Source organism: Cryptomeria japonica, chromosome 4, assembly GCF_030272615.1.
Source record: "Cryptomeria japonica chromosome 4, Sugi_1.0, whole genome shotgun sequence".
In the NCBI taxonomy this organism is placed as follows: domain Eukaryota; kingdom Viridiplantae; phylum Streptophyta; class Pinopsida; order Cupressales; family Cupressaceae; genus Cryptomeria; species Cryptomeria japonica.
Genome location: NC_081408.1, coordinates 449,052,384 through 449,073,758, shown reverse-complemented (window position 1 = coordinate 449,073,758; position 21,375 = coordinate 449,052,384). Strand labels below are relative to the sequence as shown.

Below are 21,375 nucleotides of genomic sequence, written 5' to 3'. Positions count from 1 at the left end.
GTAGCCTTATTACTAAAAAGCCATGAGACAAAAAAAAAGAAATCAAATCAAGATTGGTAAGAAAATGTAATAACAGAATCAAAATGGTAAAAAGAAATCATCACCTTTTTTTTTTTTGAATTGAATATCAATTACAAATATCTTGCTCATACGAGCATCAACATTAGATCAATACAAGCTCTTTATGAGCAAACACATTAGAAATCACCAACGGAAGACCACGAGTCACTACATAGAAATCCACTTTTATTTAGAAACCACTTCCTATGGAAGACCAAGAGTCACAACTTAGAATTCCACTTTAGATGTCCCTATGGAGAATTGAACTTTGGTCTCCACAATGAGAACCCAATGTTTTAACCAATTAAGCTCAACCCCTTGGACAAATAATCAATTTCATAATGATTCCAATATTTTATCTTGTCAAAACTTTGTGGGCCCCAAGACATTAAACTAACACTTAATTGCAGAAAGAGATAAGTTAATAACAGAGACTTGCTATTCAATGTAAGTAAATTGATTATTAGGATATTTATTTATGTATACATATCTAAAATTAAGCAATCAACCTGAGGTACCAGCCAGAAGGTTGAACAAAGACAATGAAAATTAGCATAAAGGTGGTCAACATATTAAAGACTTCACACCGATGTAATGCCCCCTCCTTAAAAATTAAATTTGATGGCCATTATAACATTCCCACGGGTCTTGGGAGTGCTCAATTATAAAAATTAACGAGTGACATTTGAATAATTTTAATGAATGATGGGCAACGGCAGATTTTAGGTGTTAGTAAATCCTAATAAAATTATCATGGCAGCATTTAGCACTGACTGTTGGAAATAAACTGATGCGGTTTACTTAATTAAGGCAGCCCCTCAACATAGGAAACAATGCAATTGATATTATATAAAAAAATATTTGAAGTTTGTTTCCAATCAAAGAGACATTTTAAGAGGTGCATCTATTGGGGGAAAGTTCTATTTAAAGGAGGCCAAGCAAGGAGAAAGGATTAATTAATTGGAAGACAATATTATGTCACTTGCAAATAAATATTACAGCCAAAGAGGAAACAAAGCCTGCAAGGAAAAACTAAGAGATTTAAGGACAAAGACCCATAAATTGTCTAGATATCAAGGGCAAACATTTAAGGAAAAATAGCTACAAACTGGTGTTGGAAATATTGTCATTGATGTCAAAAGTTAATATTGTCTCTATAGTTAAAAATATTGTCATTGTTATCAAAGGAGCATGGTGTATGGATAATTAGGGTTGACATTAATGTTGTACTTAATGTCAAAGATCAAAAAGATGAATTTTGTTAAGAATCTGATCCGGTGCTGTCAAGAGGTTCTCGAACGAACTGAGATGGAAAATATCAAAATCCAATTTTTTCGGTATTTTCTATTTTTTAGTAAAATGCACTTCTTGAGGACTTCAGAGTGGAATTTGGCATTGAAACTGTTCAGTCCCTTTAAATGGTTAGCTGAAGGCATTCATTTCAAGGAACTGAAATTAGATCTCTTGGAGACCTTTCCAATAGTGTATATTTTGTCCATCAAGCTGAAAGATGTGACCTCACCAAGTTGCCTAAGTTTATGAGGAAAGATGTAAAGGGAATCCCTAGCCCCCAGCCCCCAACCCCCAACAAGTGCCTATTGAGTTCTCTATTGGTTATCAAGCTTCAGCTTCTTGGCTTAAAGCTTAAGTTGTATGAGGTAAGGGTTACCCCCGACCCCGGATGAGCTATTGCAATCAGCTCTTCCGACTAACTGTTAAGTTTGTTGAGGTTAAGGCGAACCTCTGACCCCAACCCTTGAAATGCACTAACTCCTCAACAATTGGCGATCAGCTTGTTGAGCTATTGTTTAAAATTTCTGACGGTATGAGATATGACAAAATTCCAACACCCAACCCCCAACGGATCCTCATTTTTCACTGATTAGTGATTTCAGTCATTTTGGTATGCAGTATTACTGCACCTCGGTCCCCAATGCCCATATGCAAAAACAAACTTGAACTCAAAGAGTCCATATAACCTTACTCTATTACCCTTGTTAGCATGCTTTCCATCATGACAAGATTTTGTAGTCACATAGGAGCAAGCAACAAATCTGAAATATGATTATCATTTCCATACCTTAAGCTGTTAGTAAGAAGCTCATCCTCTTTTGCCAAAATAAGAATTGTGAAGATACCCTCAACACTTCTATCACTGTGACTCCAAAGAATTTCTTAAGATGCATGTCCATCCATAATGCTACTTTGAAGATCAATGAATGGTTCACCATTTGGAAGTTCAATGTATAGTGCAAGAATTGGTGCGACTTCCTCCATCTTAGGCTCTCCACATCTAACAATTAACGCCTTTCCTCCTTGAATTCATCAATATTTTGCTGACATATATGATCATTAAAAGTCAATAAATCTCTTACTGCCAGAGAATTTTTACTTTAAACCTGTATGTTGGGTACCTTTTATTCTTGCTCAATGATGTATTGTGGCTCTGATGATTGTTTTCCTTCCCGATCCCTTCCCTAGCCTCTTGTGGTTTTGATTCTTTCTTCATCCACTCCTTCCTTTTTTCGCTTCCATTTTCTTCGAATATTTCCAAGAATTCTTTGCAGGTAACATAAGATTTATAAATATCAGGCCTTTTTGAATATCTTTTTGTCATGTTCAAAAAGGCAACAAGCTTGCACTCATCTCTTTCACATTCACCCTCTAATTATTCCCTTCAAATAGGATCTTCTTGTCGTGTTTTTCTAAATGAATCTAGAGCTTTATAGCTGATAGTAAACTGCTTCAAAGCAGGTTCTTAAAATTTTATATAGGATCTATGTCTTCCTCCTTTAGTAAGAACTTAGGTTGTCAATCCATGTTCTCTCCACTCAGTTCCCTTTCACTCATATGTCAATTGTAGATCTGCCCTCAAATGTTAACTTTCAACCCTGCCAGCTAACAAGATCAAGGCTCTAATACCACTAAAAGGTCTCCTTTAAATTTTTTTGTACTTTTATACATTTTTTGTATTTTCTGTTTTTTCTTGAAACAACGAACTAAAAATTGAAAATAATGATGGAAAATACTTGAGCAAACCTTCAAACACTTCATAAGCCAGATCTGAACCAAATTTTGATAAAATTTAATGGCTAGTACAAACCCTAGGTCACTTCAAATTATCAGATCAGATTCAAACATAAATTTGGAAGCCTCAATGTCTGATTTTATTGAATTTTGCAATGATCACGTGCTGGAAATTGCTCCAAAAAGCAAAATTAAATCTGAAATAACAATTTTCAACTCACATAGACCTTATTGATATTTGGCATTTTCATCGTTCAAGCATTGTGTTTACCATTAAGTAGTTTAATGTTTCAATTGTTATTTCTTGTAGCTTTTTTATATTTGCATTGGCGTCCCTCCACTGTCCCCAAAACCTGTCCCCCATCCCCCCATTCTAAAACTCCATGGAACTATAATCTATATCTCTTATCAAGATTTATATACTTGCTTATTTATATACTTTTTTTTTTTTTTGGGTAAGTGGTATCAAGTATGGGGATAGTGCCCTATATTGAAAATCCAAAAGATTACATAAATGCTTATTTATATACTTGCTTAACAGATTGTTACTGTTTAATTGTGCATGATATCACTATACAGAAACTGTCAAAAGACTTATACTTTGTATATCAATCCTTGAATAGTGTAAAGCAGAACTTATTTCTGCAGTTTGAATTTGGGAGGACTCAAAATAGAAACCGAATACTTCCTTTAAAAAAATTAATAAAGTTCTAAAAGGATATTGTTAGCTGTAATAGAAGGATGCACTTCTTTGTTTTAAAAAAAAAATGTCTCTCGTAAATAATACATTCCTAATAAAATTCTAAATAAAGAAAAATCAGCAAACTGTCCCTCGTAAATGCAACAGACCTGATAATAAATCCTGTAATTAAAAAAATAGCAAGTTGTCTCATAAATGGAACATTCTAATTAAGAAATCCTATAATACAGATCTAAAACTAGAAGGGAATATCTGTAAACCTGTAAACCTAGATTGAACCCAGAAAGAGGACTTAAACGAAGAATTTGAAAAAGGGTGGTAATGTTGGAAAAAAGGACCTAGGTAATCGATATTGTTGAAAACGTTTGAAAAATTGATTGAAGAGAACAATGTTTAATTAATAAGAGCCATCCACCGCTGACATACTTATAGCCTAATATGAAGAAAAAACAATAAATTTCTAAAACTGTTTTAAACAGGTAGTGTTAGAAAAAACAACTTAGATTATCAATCTTGTCGGGAATGTTACAAATAACTATGGAATGGTATAAGCTCGAGTGATAAAAGAATTAGGGATCTAATAAAGAAGCCCGGATTCAAATCATAGGGGACATATTAAGATGTTGAAATTGAAATGGAGTCACATACTGCATCCAGATCAATAGGTGCAGCATATTCCCAAGAGATAAGGCTGGGCATAAGCATGAACTGAACCAAGAAATATCTTTGGTCATGGCAACTAAGTAAATTTTGCGAAAGGACAGGTCCCTACTTACAAAAGAAGGTTGAACTCAAGTGGTAAAACCATCAGATAGAGAGTTCCAGATTCAAATCCAAGAAGGCGTGACAAAAATGGAGTCCCAGGTTCAAATTCAATGAAAGATGGTAAAATGGAGTCCCAGGTTCTATTATTTCAATGTTGAAATTGAGTATAACGCTATACATTTGTCAAGCTAAGTGCGTTGTGCACCAACAGACCAAGGCAGAGATTGTCAAGAAAATAAAGAACATGTAGAGTGAACCAGAAACGTTGAAAAACTAAAATAAACATGCACAATTTTTCCTAAAAATTAAGACATCCATACCTGTATAACCCTAGGAGGGTTGAGCAGAGGAGGAGTAAGCGCGCACATATCTTCCTCCAACGAAGCGAACGTAACTTCCGAGAGTGAAGGGCACCGACAACTGTCAGTATCCTTACCGTCAGCCGAAAGCAGGCCCAGGCTGAGGCCGAGACTAAGGGCCAGAATAAACCTCACGGTAGCAGCCATAATGTCTTAAAGATACAGCGAACGCTAATAACCCTGAAGACGAGGGAGACCAAGCAGCAGTCAGATTCGATCCCGCGACTTGTGCTCCATAACAGAGCCGTCGCCCATAGGTGGCAGTAAACTTCTGTAATGGATTATGCAGTTACTCTGTTTTGGGGAAGTTTGTTGAATGTCTGTGCTAACCCCAGGATACAAGGCCGATTCTTGCTCCTTGGATTTTGGGTGCTAAAAATATAAATATCTTATACCTGTTGCTGTTAAATGCTCAGATTTAATTTCCGCGAAGGCATTCCACTACTTCCATGGCATCAATCTTAGGCTCTCTTGACTTTTTTTCTGTTCAATTTATTCTAAAACTAACTCCTACGCCATACAAAGTTGACGTTTGAAAAGGTATAAAAGCAGATATTAGTGGATCGTACGCTGTATATAAATGGTAAAACCTGCTCGATTTTTTTAAAATACAGTTTTCCCCTCCCAAATACCGACGGTGCTATTTCTTTGTCTTTTTTTACCTATTTCCGGTTCTGCAAATTCCTTCTCCTCAAGTTATATAAATGTGCAGTTTGGAATTCAATCTATAATTTTAAAAATTCAATATTTTTATTTATGGATAATCTTTATATATTTCACATTGTTTTCCTTTCATATTGGATTTATTTTGATCTGTTTTTTCATATGCAATGATTAGCATATAAGTAGCTTGTTTCTACGTAGAAGCTGGTAAATAAGATGATTCTAAATTGGCTCTGAGTTCACACATTCTAAGAATCTTTATCCAATTACAATCCACTCATTTCTTAACTTGAGTTAACTCAATGGTCATATATTTGAACCTAATTCAAAATTGTAACTACAAAATTGATCCCTAAAAATTTAAATTCAAATGTTTATATAGACTCAAGTCAAACATTTTTCTTACTAGATGTGTTTTGGGTGAAAAATTAGGATTAGGGTTAAATTAAGATTATAAAACCACTAACAAGACCTAATTCACCATTAAATTAGGGGAAGATGGAATCTAATAGATTTGACCTTGACATATCAAGATTTTGATCAAATTCTAGGCCTCTAAATGGGGCTCTTTCTTCCCTAAATTGAATTCAATTTTGAATTGTTAAATATTAGGGCAAAATAGTGAATTATTGAAGCAATTTGATAGAAACAGTGAGCAACAGATGTCGTATGGAGCCACCAACTTGGATATGAGCATAAGAAGATGATTCGGATATGTTCCCAGAAGTTCGGCTTGATTTTTCAAGACTGTGTTGCTCTAATTGGGCCTGGTCCTCTGAATTTATCACCGTTAAAAGGTGAACTTGTTCGTCTTTGTGAATCTTGTCGATCCTTCCAAACGCAACACTGTGTTAGACAGCTCAAATAACTGGTGAACAGCCACAGACAAATAATACTTCTGTAGTAAGTATGTGATTACATAAAGAGGGGCCTGCACATGCAGGAAGGCCAATAGCCTAGAGTGCACTGCTCATCACAAAAGGAGCCTCACTGACTACAAAATAAATTCAGACTACAATCCGAAAGGAAGAGTGAACTACAAGAATAACATCTCCTATGCCTAAATATAGTTATGATTAAGCTCAGTATAAAAGATCTTAAACCTCTTTCACCAACCCAATTCGATCACCTATGATCGACCAAAACCTCTGCATATAATTACAACCTTATTCGCACACAGATAATCCTATATCCTAAAAACCACGAATATGTTTGTGATCTACAAAGAGATCTTACATCATATTTATACCAACCCGAGACCTAAACAATTAGGTCAGCCACCTAAAAGATAATACAATAAATTCATAACATAAACCCACAATCCAATGATCAACCAAGTCAGCCTAAGACCGAAACAACATAATCCAATCAATAGATCCAACCAATAATGCATTGGGATCATCCACCAACACATTACATAAACCGGTCCATAACCTAGCCGAATAAGATAGCATTAGGTCTAGACCCAAATCCAACACCACCGATCAATAGGAACACGAACAAGATAACCATCAGGAACTTGAAAGCCATCTAGAAGTCGCGCCAACACCACTTATCACGTGCATCAAAAGATCTTCAACAAAGCTCTACCGGTAAAACCCTTATCGGTGACCAAAAGGCTTACTAGAACAAATGATAGCTCCTGAGTCATCAAATCTCGAACCAACTGATTGTGATACACATCTAAATAGCATGAATGACATATCCAAACCAATTCCACAAACCGAAACATACCAGAGCATACCGGATCAATATCATAATCCAACCGCTCTACCAGAAACCGATAAACTGTTAAACAGTTCAAATAACCAAAAGACAACTGAGAGGGGGGGGTGAATCAGTTGTCATAGATTACCAGAACCATTAGCAATTTAAAATTTAATACCGGAACCCAAAACACTAATGCCTGAATAGCAGTTAAACCAATTAAGTATAAAAAAAATAAAAGCCATCCACATAACACCAAGATTTGTACATGGAAAACCCGGTAAAGGGAAAAACCACAATGGGAAGCCTACCCACAGTCAGATAATACTTATGCAGTAAGTATGTGAATTATGATTGAGGGGCCTACACTTGCAAGAAGGACAACATCCTAGAGCGCACTACTCATCACAAAAGGAGCCTCACTGACTACATATAAATCCATACTACAATCTGGAGAATTGTTGAACTGCAAAAGATAGCATCTCCTATGCCTTGAGTACAATTCTGGTTAAGCTCAATACTGGAGGACTAAATCCTCTTACATAAACCCAATTCGATCTCCAATGATCGACCAACTCCTCTGCCTAAATGATATTATATTATTCGCACATTACATTTCTTGACCATGACCTCTAACATAACCATAATGATCTACAATGAGATCTTACATCTATATATACAAACCCTCAACCATAAACAATTAGGTCGGCCACCAGATAATAAACCAATTACATAATTACAAACCATGTCAACCTTAGACCAAACAAATAATATCCAACACATAAGACATCTCATAAATACATCGAGAGGTTTAATCCACACGTTACATTAAAGTCGGTCCATAACCTAGATCAACCGAGACCCAGTATAGGTCCATACACTATAGAAATGATCTCCATCTGCCAAGCCTCGAACATGATCACCAACAGTATCCTAGAACTCCACCAAAAGATGCACCAACACCACTTATGAAAATTCATCAAAGATCTTCATCAAAAGCTCTGTCAGTGAAACCCTCGTCGGAACCAGAAACCAAGCTTCTAAGCAAGCAGGATAGCATCTGATCACTAGACCAAAACCAATTGACCAAATATGAGCATGAGTATCATGAACAAGCCAATTCCATCACCAAACTATACCGAAGCCTACCGGATCATGCTGGATCCAAGTCAACCAGAAACCACTCAACCTACTGGGACCAAAAGGATGTCGGTAAAGTATCCAAACAGCTAGTGTTGGCATCAATGACAAAACATCAATGCAACACATAATCAATTCCACCAAATGGCCAACATAAACAACCAAAACAGTCGATGTTTCCATCAATGACAAAACATCAATGCAACACATAATCAATTCCTCCAATTTGCCAACAATCTCCCCCTTTGGCATTGATGGCAACATTAGACGTGAAAAACATCAAAGTGCCAAGAAATGCCAAACAAGTCTCCCCCAAAGGAAGACAACCAACAATCTCCCATAAGATAAATTACAATGAAGTTAACAAACTCCCCTTGTGAATGATATCCATGTTAATCTCTGATCTCACTTGACTGATATTCTGTTAAGCTTTGTTTTTTGCATATCTCTCCCCCTTTGACATCAATGCCAAAAATCTGACATAAACATCAAAGAAAAATCATAAATCCATTGAACCACATAGCTGACTACTCCCCCTTAGTAGTAGTACCAACACATCAATCCAGAATGAATAGTAGCTCTGTAAATGCATATCGGACTGATGCCAATCAACATCACTCAGGTTTCTACCAGAGAGGCAAAAAGCCCCAATCTATCTATGAAGTACTCAAATAATTCCTTAGGAAAAGGTTTAGTGAAGATATCTGCAATCTACTCTTTAGTGTTAACATAAACTAGTTTGACTTCATTTTGATGGTATGATGAAAGAATAAGTATCCGGTAGAAACTTGAGAGGGGGGGGGTGAATCAATATATTGAAAAACTGATACAAAGTTTCCAAACTCAAACTCGGTCAAACAAAGGAAACATATCCTCAGTCAAGATCAATATTCATAAGAATACTTGACATCAATCGATTTAACTGTTATGACAACTTTAACAGTAAACAACTTCAATCTTGTAAACATCAACAATGCTTAATCATAACTCAACATATTCAACTCTCAATGCTTCTGCTTAACATGCCTAATCATAATTTAACCAAATCAACAAATAAGATCACAACCACAAAAGCATTCACCACTTGACACAAATGTTTATACGTGGAAAACCTAAATAGGTAAAAACCATGGTGAGATGAGACTCACGAGGATAGCTATCTGAAATCTTCTGAAGTTTGCCCTGTTAGGAGCCAAGCCTGTTAAAGATTTACAATAAGTCATGTTAAGAACTAATTCCGGTTAGGAATCACCTGGTTAAGGGATTTACAAATATGCCTTGATGAAAAGCACAATACCCTGTTAGGAGTAACCTTGCTAGAAGATTTAAGAATCCAAGCTAATGGACCATCTTGTTAGAGGATTTAATGAGTAACCAAGCTTGTTAGAGCTTACTCGGTTAAGGGATTTCACTTCTATTGTAATTGTTAGAAAACAACAGGTTTTTTTTTATCTGTCTGAGTAGCACTAGATTTGTTTGATCAGATCCTTCTAAGCTTCAATCTGCCTTCACTCAAAGTGCAGATCCATTCACTGGTTAGGCAACTACACACTCAATAGGTTTCTATCAATCTTGCCAACAAACTTTACAAACAACTTCATCGACCTTAAATATAAATCAATTAGGTCAGTAACACAACAAAAACCTAATTCTCATCATCAAGATTAAAAACAAGTCAGTACAATCTTGACCGTTAGAAATCATGACAATCTCTTCACATTCTTCAAGAAAATTCCAACCGCCCCATGATCACCGCTTCATCGGACTTTGTAATTCATCACACGCCCTGCATTAGATGTAATCCACTTTGCTCCTTCCCTAGACAAAAAAACAAATGCACCAAAACAATTTGAACATATCCTCATACAATGATCACACATGTTTCCATCATTACCACTTATCAGATAATAAACCATCAAAATTGATCGATTAGAGTTTAACAGCTAATAGGGTTTACCAGTTACATTACATAGAAAGGTTTAACCCTTTACATCGGTTCATCGGTTCAACTCACAAACTTTACATACTGGTTTACAACATCTTCCACAAAGCTCTTCTTACCAGTTACTAGCCAATATCAAAAACAAAAATATCAACAATAACATGAATACCATTACCAGTTCAATTGACATCAATGACAACATATCATTAATGCAATCTCTATGCAAAATGCCAACAAACTCAAAATACCAACAATCTCCCCCTTTGGCATTGATGGCAATACAAATATCAATGCCTCTGATTGCTGCTGAGATTGGTGAATAGGAATCCTGGTTTACATTACCAAGTATTCACCTTGCTATGTCTATCTTCAGCTTGTCACTGGTTCACCTAATCAGACACATAATTCTTCTCCTCAATCACATAATTCTTCTCCCCCTTTGACAACAATGCCAAAGTGAAAGTAAAACATGTAATTTTGGTCTCACTGTGCATCAACATCATTCTGCAACTTGATGCTCCCCCTGTGGAATACATCCACTTCTTCATCAATCCATGTAAAATTTTGCAAGTGGTTCAGAGACTGATACAATCAACATCATGCTCAACTAACTTCATGAAGAGGGACAACCCCCAATTGACTTCTAAGATACTCAAAAGTGGTCTTAGGCAGAGGTTTGGTAAAGATATCTACAAGCTGCTCCTTGGTAGAAATATGCTCCAAGATAACATCTTTACTTTGAACTTTTTCCCTCAAGAAGTGATTTTTCAATTCAATGTGCTTAGTCCTTGCGTGCAAAACATGATTTTTAGAAATGTTTATTGCACTTGTATTATCACATAAAATCTTTATTGGTTCTGATATTTCCATCTTCAAACCTTCCAAAATGTGCCTCATCCAGATAGCTTGTGTGCAATTTATATAAGTTGCTACATACTTAGCTTCAGCAGTAGATTGTGAAGTGCAACTCTGCTTTTTACTACATGAAAATAGCCTTCCTCCTAGAAAGAATGCTCCACTAGTTGTACTCTTCCAGTAATCAATATTTCCTGCTCAATCAACATCTGTGTATGCTTTCAAATCAAAATTTCCACCATATGGATACCATAACCCATAGTCAACAGTACCTTTCAGATATCTAAAAATTGTCTTGGTTGTCATCAGATGTGCCTCCTTTGGATTCTTCTGAAATCTAGCAACAATACCAACTGCATGGGCAATATCTGGTTGACTGTGAACAACATAGTGTAATTTTCCAATCATTGATCTGTATTCCTTTTCATCTACAAACTTAGATGCATCTTCCTTGGACAATTTACAACCTGTAACCATTGGGGTTCCAACTGGTTTACAATCACTCATACAGAAAGTCTTCAAAACCTCTTTCACATACTTGGATATAATAATGAAAATACCATTCTTCATCTGCTGTATCTGTAAGCCTATGAAAAAATTTATTTCCCCTACTAATGACATCTCAAATTCATTCTTCATTTCATCTGCAAAACAATTACTCATGTCATCATTACCTCCAAATATAATGTCATCTACAAATACTTCACTGACCAGTATTTCATCTCCTTCAGACTTGAGATAAATATTGTTGTCATCACTGGTTCTAGCAAAGCCTATCTTCATCAGATGAGTATGAAGCCATGCATACCATGCTCCGGGTGCCTGCTTTAATCCATACAAAGCTTTATGCAATTTGCATACCATGTCTTCCTTATCTATCAATGCATAACCATTAGGATGCTCTATATAAACCTCTTCTTCCAGTATCCCATTCAAGAATGCAAACTTAACATCCATCTAGTATACCTTGAACTTCTTATGAGCTACAAATGCAAGCAATGTTCTGACACCTTCCAGTCTTGCTACTAGTGCAAAAGTTTCTCCATAATCCTCTCCTTCTTCTTGCGCATAACCTTTGCATACTAATCTTGCCTTATTGCGAACTACAACACCATCTTCATTTAATTTGTTTCTAAACACCCATTTAGTACCTATAACATTCTTGTTTACCGGTCGGGGTGTCGGGGTCCAAGTGTTGTTCTTCTCAATTTGATCCAACTCCTCCTCTGTAGCTTTTACCCAATTATCATCACCAAATTCCTCCTTAGCACTTCTAGGTTCAAAGGTGGAGATCATGCAAGAGTTCTCTCTTATTCTCCTTTTAGTTAGTACACTGACATCCTTATCCCCAATTATCTATTCAGGACTGTGATTCAGTCTCACATAACTAGGAATAACATGATCATTCTCTTCAAGTCCAGCTTCTTCATTATCATCTTCCTCTGAATTTATTTGTTCTAGTTGAACAAGTACATCAGGATCTGCTTTATCGGTTTCTAATTTAATAGTTTCTGGTTCCAAAAGAAAAATGCAAGGATCTTCATCCTTCTTCTCAGAACTGGTTCCTTCTGAAACTTCAGGACATTCATCTACACAAACATCAGCACTCTCAACCATTTTCTATGTCTGGTTGTTTAATCATTTATAGGCCTTACTCTTGGTGTAATAGCCAAGAAATATTCCTTCGTCGCTATTAGCTTCAAACTTTCTTATGTAATCACCTCTTTTAATAAAATATTTGCTTCCAAGTATCTCAAAATAGCTAACATCAGGTGATCTCCCATACCAGTACTCATATGGGGTCTTGTCCTTACCTCTTTTCACCAGAACTCGGTTCAATGTGTAGACAATTGTGCTTATAGCTTCTTTCCAAAATGTTTTTGTTACACCTCCTTGTATCGACATAGTCCTAGCAGCTTCAACCACTGACCAGTTGTTTCTCTCTGCTATATCATTCTGTTGTGGTGTCCTTGGTGCAGAAAGTTGTCGCTTGATACCATTATCATCGCAATACTTAGTGAACTCCAATTCACTGCCTTGATCTGTTCTTAGACATTTTATCTTTTTGCCACTCTCTTTCTCAACTTAGGCTCTAAATGCCTTGAATTTACCAAAAGCTTCATTCTTATCCTTCAAGAATGTGACCCACATCTGTAGGTCCCGGGGACAACTGAGAGGGGGGGGGGTGAATCAGTTGTCTAATAAATTCAAACCAAAATCTTAATAACCAACTTATTGCTTAATACCGGTAAGACAGTTAATTGTGTCGGTAAACAGTGTTAACAGGAAATGCTATACCGGTAAGAATTAATGCATGAAACATAAGCACAAAATCAACCACAACACATGACACAAATATTTGTACGTGGAAACCCTGTAAGGGGAAAAACCATGGTGGGAAACCTTACCCACAATCAGATGATACTACTGTAGATAGTAAGTGTACAAGAGGGGTTTGCACATGCAGAAAGACCAACAGCGTAGAGCTCACTGCTCAAACACAAATGGGAGTCACACTGACTACAGATGGATGGTTAAATCCAATGAGAATGTACTGCAAAAAATAGCATCTTCATATGTTGGATTCAGTACCGGTGTAATGATGATATGCTTCTACAAAAACCTAGCTTCACCTTCAAATGATGTCTTCATGTATATCTCTGCTTAATCTCACATATACCTTCTTATAATTCTTTTTCACATTCCACACTTGACCTTACAAATAAGATCTTACATTTATACCATACCCTAAGACCAATTTTAGTAGGTCGGCTCTACAAGATATTACAATAAAACATTTTACAAATAATACAATAACCGATGCAATAATCGATTGAACATGTCGGCTTAATGCATTTAAAACAATAATAAATCATCTCCATAGCGTGCCATGCTGATCTGGAAAAGATAAACCTGTCGGTGTAACCCTAGATAACCTGGACCTATTTGCTGGTGAAAGCAAATATGCAAATAAGAATATACCAATGATATTACTTCAAGGAAAAGTGTCCACATGATGTCTTCGACATTACCAAGTGTTTTCCATGTCATTGTGGGTACCGGTGAACATTATATCCTGCCAGTTAACCATATACCGGTGATTGTTGAACAGTTTACTGATTGCCAGTGAATGTTGCTGGATCTCCAAAGTAGGTGTGTTAGCAGGTGTTGACATCAATGACAAAACCATACCAAAATACCAACAATCTCCCCCTTTGGCATTGATGGAAACACAAGATGGAAAAACCATCAACGTGCCAAAAATAGAAATGCCAAATACAAAAACCTAAAAACCTATTCTCCCCCTGGGAGTAATATGTGTTTACCCAAAGATTTATTTTCAATAAAAATCTCTCATACCAATCTCTGTTCAAAAAGATAATGTATTTTTCATATATCTCTCCCCAAAGTTTTTCCATATATCTCTCCCCCTTTGACATCAAATGCGAAAGTCACAAAAAGGTCAAGTTCATACAAAATACCAATCAATTCAATATACCAACTACTCCCCCTGAGAAGTAGCTTCCTCATCAAATACCGGAATAAAAGATTTGTCCATTTAATTCTGTCGGTTGATGACAATCATCAATTGTCTAAGTCTCTACCGGTGGAGGTAGGACTCCGAGCTGATCTCTGAGATACTCAAAAGTTTCCTTAGGCAAAGGTTTTGTAAAAATATCTGCAAGTTGTTCTTTAGTATTCACATAAACCAGTTTTATTTCTTTTTCTTCAACTTTTTCCCTTAGAAAATTCAGTTTGATAGAAACATGTTTTGTTTTAGAATGTAATACTGGATTCTTAGATATATCAATTGTTGCAGTGTTATCACAATATATAGTAATAGGTTCCTTGCATTTTACCTTTATGTCTTTTAACATTTGCTTAAGCCAAAGTACTTGTGTACAGTTTGTTGCTGCTGCAACATATTCTGATTCTGCTGTTGTTAAAGATGTACAACTCTGTTTCTTACTTAACCAAGAAACTAATCTCTTTCCAAGAAAGAATGCTCCTCCAGTGGTGCTCTTTCTATCATCCACATCTCCTGCCCAATTTGCATCTGTGTATGCATATAGATCAAAATTTTCATCTTTAGGATACCATAATCCAAGATTTGATGTGCCTTGTAAGTATCCGAAAATCCTTTTTACTATTGATTCATGATTTTCCTTGGGATTACTCTGAAATCTAGAAACTATACATACTGCATTCATAATATCAGGTCTGGTTTGTGTCAAATACAGTAAACCTCCTATCATAGATTTGTATCTAGTTGGATTAACATGTGTAGATTCATCCCTTTGAGATAATTTGTCATTTGTAGTCATAGGTGTGCTTACCGGTTTAGAGTTCTCCATCCCAAATTTCTTGAGTAGTTCTTTCAAGTACTTAGATTGATTCAAAAATATGCCTTTATCAGTCTATAAAATCTGCAATCCTAAAAAGAATTTTATTTCTCCAATCATAGACATTTCAAATTCATGCTGCATTTTAAGAGAAAATTCTTTGCATAATCCATCTTCTCCTCCAAAGATTATATCATCAACAAATACTTCCATAATCAAAATGTCATCATTAGTTACTTTGTAATATAAATTGCTATCTGCATTTCCTTTAGTAAAGCCAATTTTTAAGAGATACTTATCCAATCTTGCATACCAGGCTCTTGGAGCTTGTTTTAGTCCATACAGAGCTTTTCTTAATCTGCAAACCATATCATTGTTATCTGTCAAAGAAAATCCATCAGGTTGTTCAATATAAACTTCTTCTTCAAGATCTCCATTCAAAAATGCACATTTAATATCCATTTGATAAACTTTGTAATCCTTGTGAGTTGCAAAGGCTAAGAATAATCTAACTGCTTCAATTTTGGCTACCGGTGCAAAGGTTTCATTGTAATCAACTCCTTCTTTCTGAGAATATCCCTTACACATTAGTCTTGCTTTATTCCTGACAACCTTACCATCTTCATTGAGTTTGTTTCTAAATACCCATTTGGTTCCAATTACATTTTTATTTTCAGGCCGGGGAACTAATGTCCAAGTATTATTTTTCTCAATTTGTCCTAATTCTTCTTCCATAGCTTTAATCCAAAATTTATCTTCACATGCCTCATTGATAGATAATGGTTCAATTTGAGAAATAAGACATACCTCTTCATTTGCTAGTCTTCCTCTTGTCATGACTCCTTTAAATTTGCTTCCAATTAGCTGATCTTCAGAATGATTCAGTCTTACATACCGGGGTGTCTTAGTCTGTTGTTGTTCTTCAATTACTGTGGTATCCTCTGATGATACCGGAGTAACTGGGTCATCATTCTGTACCGGTGGATTTACTGTTGGTTCATTTGTCATAATTTCTGTTACCGGTTCAGAGTCTATATACCTTGAAGTTCCTCTGAATTGTTCATCAATCTTTACATTTGTACTCTCAACAATTTTCTGTAATCTTTTATTAAAACATCTATAAGCTTTACTCTTAGATGAATAACCAAGAAATATTCCTTCATCACTTCTAGGATCAAACTTGCCAATATACTCATCTCTTCTAATATAACATTTACTTCCAAAATTTTTGAAATACTTAAGAGTAGGAGTATTACCAAACCATAGTTCATGAGGGGTCTTACCGGTTTCACCTTTGATGTGAACTTTGTTGAATGTATAGACAGCGGTGCTTACTGCCTCTCTCCAATACACGTGGTAGATTTGCTTTTGATAACATACTTCTTGCTGCATCCAAAATAGTTTTGTTTTTCCTTTCAACAACTCCATTCTATTGTGGTGTCTGAGGTGTTGATAACTGTCTTTTGATTCCATTCACTTCACAGAATGTATTAAAATCTCTAGATGTGAATTCTCCTCCTTGATCAGATCTTAAACATTTAATTTTCTTACTAGTTTCATTTTCAACCATTGCTTTGAATAGTTTGAACTTCCCAAGTGCTTCTGATTTTTCCTTAAGAAAAGTAACCCAACACGTTCTAGAATAATCATCAATAATTAGCATGAAATATCTATCACCTTGTAAGCTTTTAGTTCTAGCCGGACCACATAAATCAGTGTGAATTAAATCAAGAGCATTATTGGATTTTTCTGGAATACTTTTGAAACTAGCTCTAACCTGTTTTCCAAATTGACATTCCTTGCAAATTGTATTATGAGGTTTCACAATTTTAGGTAGATCTCTAACTGCCTTAGAAGTACTGATTTTTACCATGCAATCAAAATTTACATGACATAGTCTTTTATGCCATAGCCAACTTTCATCTATATGAGCAATTAAGCATGCCTTTTCACTATTATTCAAATGAAAGATATTACCTCTAGTCTGATTACCAGTTGCAATTTCCAAACCAGTTCTATTCATGATTTTGCATTTTCCATTTTTAAATTGTAACCGAAAACCTTTCTCAACTAATTGACCAACACTTAAAAGATTATGTTTTAATCCTTCAACATAGTAAACATTATCAGTGTTATGTTTACCATCAAGAGATATTGAACCCTTACCTTTGATTGAACAAGCTTTGTCATCTCCGAATCTTACTAAACCTCCACTGTATTCTTGAAAGTTCAAGAATTTGCCTTTGTCTCCAGTCATGTGGTGTGAGCATCCTGAGTCAATAATCCATTCATCCTTTGATTCAACTTTAGCTGCTAGGGCTTGTTCTATCGGTGGAGCAATAGGTACCGGTTGATCTTCTGTTACAGCAACAAAGACCCATCCGTTGTCTGCTGGATCCTCATCAGAATCATCAGTCACACCTTCATCAGCAATGTAACAGGATTTATCTTTATTTTTCTTAAATCTGTATCTCTGATATTCAAGATTAGGTTTGTATGTTCTTCTAGCTTCTTCTCTTAGTCTAGCATGTCTATCAGGGCATCTTGAAGCCATATGACCAATCTTATTGCAATTGAAACATTTAAAGGGTGCTTTACCTTCATACTTACTTCCAATTGGACCTTTTGGCATTTTTCTTGCAAATAGTGCTTCAAGTTCTTCAAGCTCTTCATTCTCCTTTCTGGTTTTTTCAAGTTCTCTTGCATAAAAGGCTCTCCAGTCTAATTTGTCAAAAGATGGAGCAGATGATGTTGATGCTTTGAAGGCCAAATCAGTTTTTATAGCAACAGGACCAAATTCCTCTATTTCAAAAGCTGAAAGTTTTCCAATTAATGTATCCCTAGTTACTGATGCATTAGGCATTGTTCTCAACTCATTAATAGTAGTAACCTTCATTTTATATTCCGGTGGCAAACCTCTTAAAATTTTTGAAACAATCTCATCTTCACTCAAGGTTCCTCCACAACATTTGATACCTAAAACAATTTCATTTACTCTTTCCATAATTTAGCAAAAATTCTTTCATCTTCTTCCATTTTCAGATGTTCATACCTGACTCGGAAGCTTTCAAGTTTTGCAATTTTGACTGTGGAATCACCTTCATTCAGTGTTTCCAAATGATCCCAAATAGCTTTTGCAGTAGATCTATCTGATAATCCCATGATTTGTTGATCTGATAATGCGCTCAAAAGTGTTTCTCTTGCTTTGCAATCATTTTCTTCATCTTTACCTAGAGTAATAGGAGCAGGCTGACCAGCTATAGCAACAATATAACCATTCTTAGTAACTTCCCAGATGTCTTTACCAATGCAATTCAGATGTGTCTCCATTCTAATTTTCCATATTCCATAGTTGGTTCCATCAAGTTTAGGACTATCCTTCCTGAAATAATTAGTAGACATTGGATCTCCTCAAGTTGTTAAACTTCTGTAAAAGAGGACTGATGCTCTGATACCAATTGTAGGTCCTGGGGACAACTGAGAGGGGGGTGGGTGAATCAGTTGTCTAATAAATTCAAACCAAAATCTTAATAACCAACTTATTGCTTAGTACCAATAAGACAGTTAATTGTGTCAGTAAACAGTGTTAACAGGAAATGTTGTATCGGTAAGAATTAATGCATGGAACATAAGCACAAAGTCAACCACAACACATGACACAAATATTTGTACGTGGAAACCCTGTAAGGGGAAAAACCACGGTGGGAAACCTTACCCACAATCAGATGATACTACTACAGATAGTAAGTGTACAAGAGGGGTCTACACATTTAGAAAGGCCAACAGCCTAGAGCTCACTGCTCAAACACAAATGGGAGTCACACTGACTACAGATGGATGGTTAAATCCAATGAGAATGTACTGCACAAAATAGCATCTTCATATGCTGGATTAAGTACTGGTGTAATGCTGATATGCTTCTACAAAAACCTAGCTTCACCTTCAAATGATGTCTTCGTGTATATCTCTACTTAATCTCACATATACCTTCTTATAATTCTTTTTCGCATTCCACACTTGATCTTACAAATAAGATCTTACATTTATACCATACCCTAAGACCAATTTTAGTAGGTCGGCTCTACAAGATATTACAATAAAACATTTTACAAATAATACAATAACCGATGCAATAACCGATTGAACATGTCGGCTTAATGCATTTACAACAATAATAAATCATCTCCATAGCGTGCCATGCTGATCTGGAAAAGATAAACCTGTCGGTGTAACCCTAGATAACCTGGACCTATTTGCCGGTAAAAGAAAATATGCAAATAAGAATATACCAATGATATTACTTCAAGGAAAAGTGTCCACATGATGTCTTCGACATTACCAAGTGTCTTCCATGTCATTGCGGGTACCGATGAACATTATATCCTGCCGGTTAACCATATACCGGTGATTGTCGAATAGTTTACTGATTGCCGGTGAATGTTATTGGATCTCCAAAGTAGGTGTGTTAGTAGGTGTTGACATCAATGACAAAACCATACCAAAATACCAACAACATCATCCTTGAACAATCATCAGCGAAGATCATGAAGTATCTGTCACCTTGAATGCTTCTTGTTCTTATTGGCCCACATAGATCTGTATGAACCAAATCTAACAAGTGCTCTGCTAAGAAGGACTTGCTCTTAAAAGTTGAAGAAGTCATCTTTCCTAGTTGACAATCTTTGCAAAGAGCATTAACCGGTTTGTCTAGCTGAGGCAGACCTCTTACTGTCTTAGACTTGCTTACTTTAACAATATTGTCAAAATATATATGACAAAATCTCCTATGCCAAAGCCAGCCATCATCCATTTTTGTAATAAAAAAGTTGCTAACTTTAAGATTGAGATGAAATAGATTACCTCTCGTCTGTTTCCCAGTTGCAATCAATTCACCTTTGTTGTCAAAGATTTTGCACACTCCATTTCTAAACTCAAGTGGGTATCCTCTATCATTAAGTTGTGCCACACTTAAAAGATTGTGCTTTAGGCCTTCAACCCAATAGACATCGTCAACACTTCTCTTCCCATTAAGAGAAATAACTCCCTTACCTTTAACCATACAGGGTGAGTCATTGCCAAATCTGACAACACCGCCATCAAATTCCTTCAGGGAAAGAAATTTACTCCGATCATCGGTCATGTGACGTGAACAACCACTATCAATGATTCAATCATCGGAGTTATCCATTCTAGATACTAGTGCCTTCTGATCTAATATTTCTTCCTTAATATCTACAAACACAATATCTTCATTAGCATCATCATCAGATTCTTCATCAGTAATACCACTGTCAATAGCTATAAGACAATCTCTCTTGCCTTTACCCCTGTACTTCTTAAATTTGTCTCTCTTGTATTTATTTTCACCATTAGGGAAATTTGTTGCTATATGACCAATCTTGTTGCATGTAAAATATTTTAAAGGTAGCTTACCTCTATATTTACCAGTGCCTATAGGCAGTCATTTTGCTAACAATGCTTCAAGTTCTACTAAGTTGTCTTCATCTTCGGCATCTCTGCTGGATCTAGATTCATAGTAATGGTCGGTATCTCTACTTCTTCTCACAGATGGGTTAGAGACAGAAGCTCTAAATGCAGATTTTGATTTATGTACACTACCATCATAGCCATTTAGTTCAAAAGCAGTAAGTTTGCCAATAATAGAGTCAAGCGTTACCTTTGTCTTGTCAATGGATTTCAGTTCTTGAATAGCTATAACTCGGATAGCATAGACCGATAGTAGGGTTCTCGATACCTTACTAATTACTGTGGCATCTTCCACTTTCCCTCCTGCACTCTTTATCTCACCAACTA

At 35.9% G+C, this 21,375-nt stretch overlaps 1 protein-coding gene across 1 annotated transcript in view; it reads right to left on the bottom strand.

Moving 5' to 3' along the window:
* The window catches only part of LOC131033731 (5'-adenylylsulfate reductase-like 5), a 63,108-nt gene extending 57,526 nt beyond the window's left edge, over window positions 1–5,582 (bottom strand). Inside the window, exon 1 of the mRNA XM_057965001.2 lies at window positions 4,873–5,582. Within this exon, the coding sequence (XP_057820984.2) occupies window positions 4,873–5,058 (186 nt within the window). The 5' untranslated portion in view covers window positions 5,059–5,582. The remainder of the gene's footprint in view (window positions 1–4,872) is intronic.
* Between the last annotated feature and the right edge of the window lie 15,793 nt (window positions 5,583–21,375).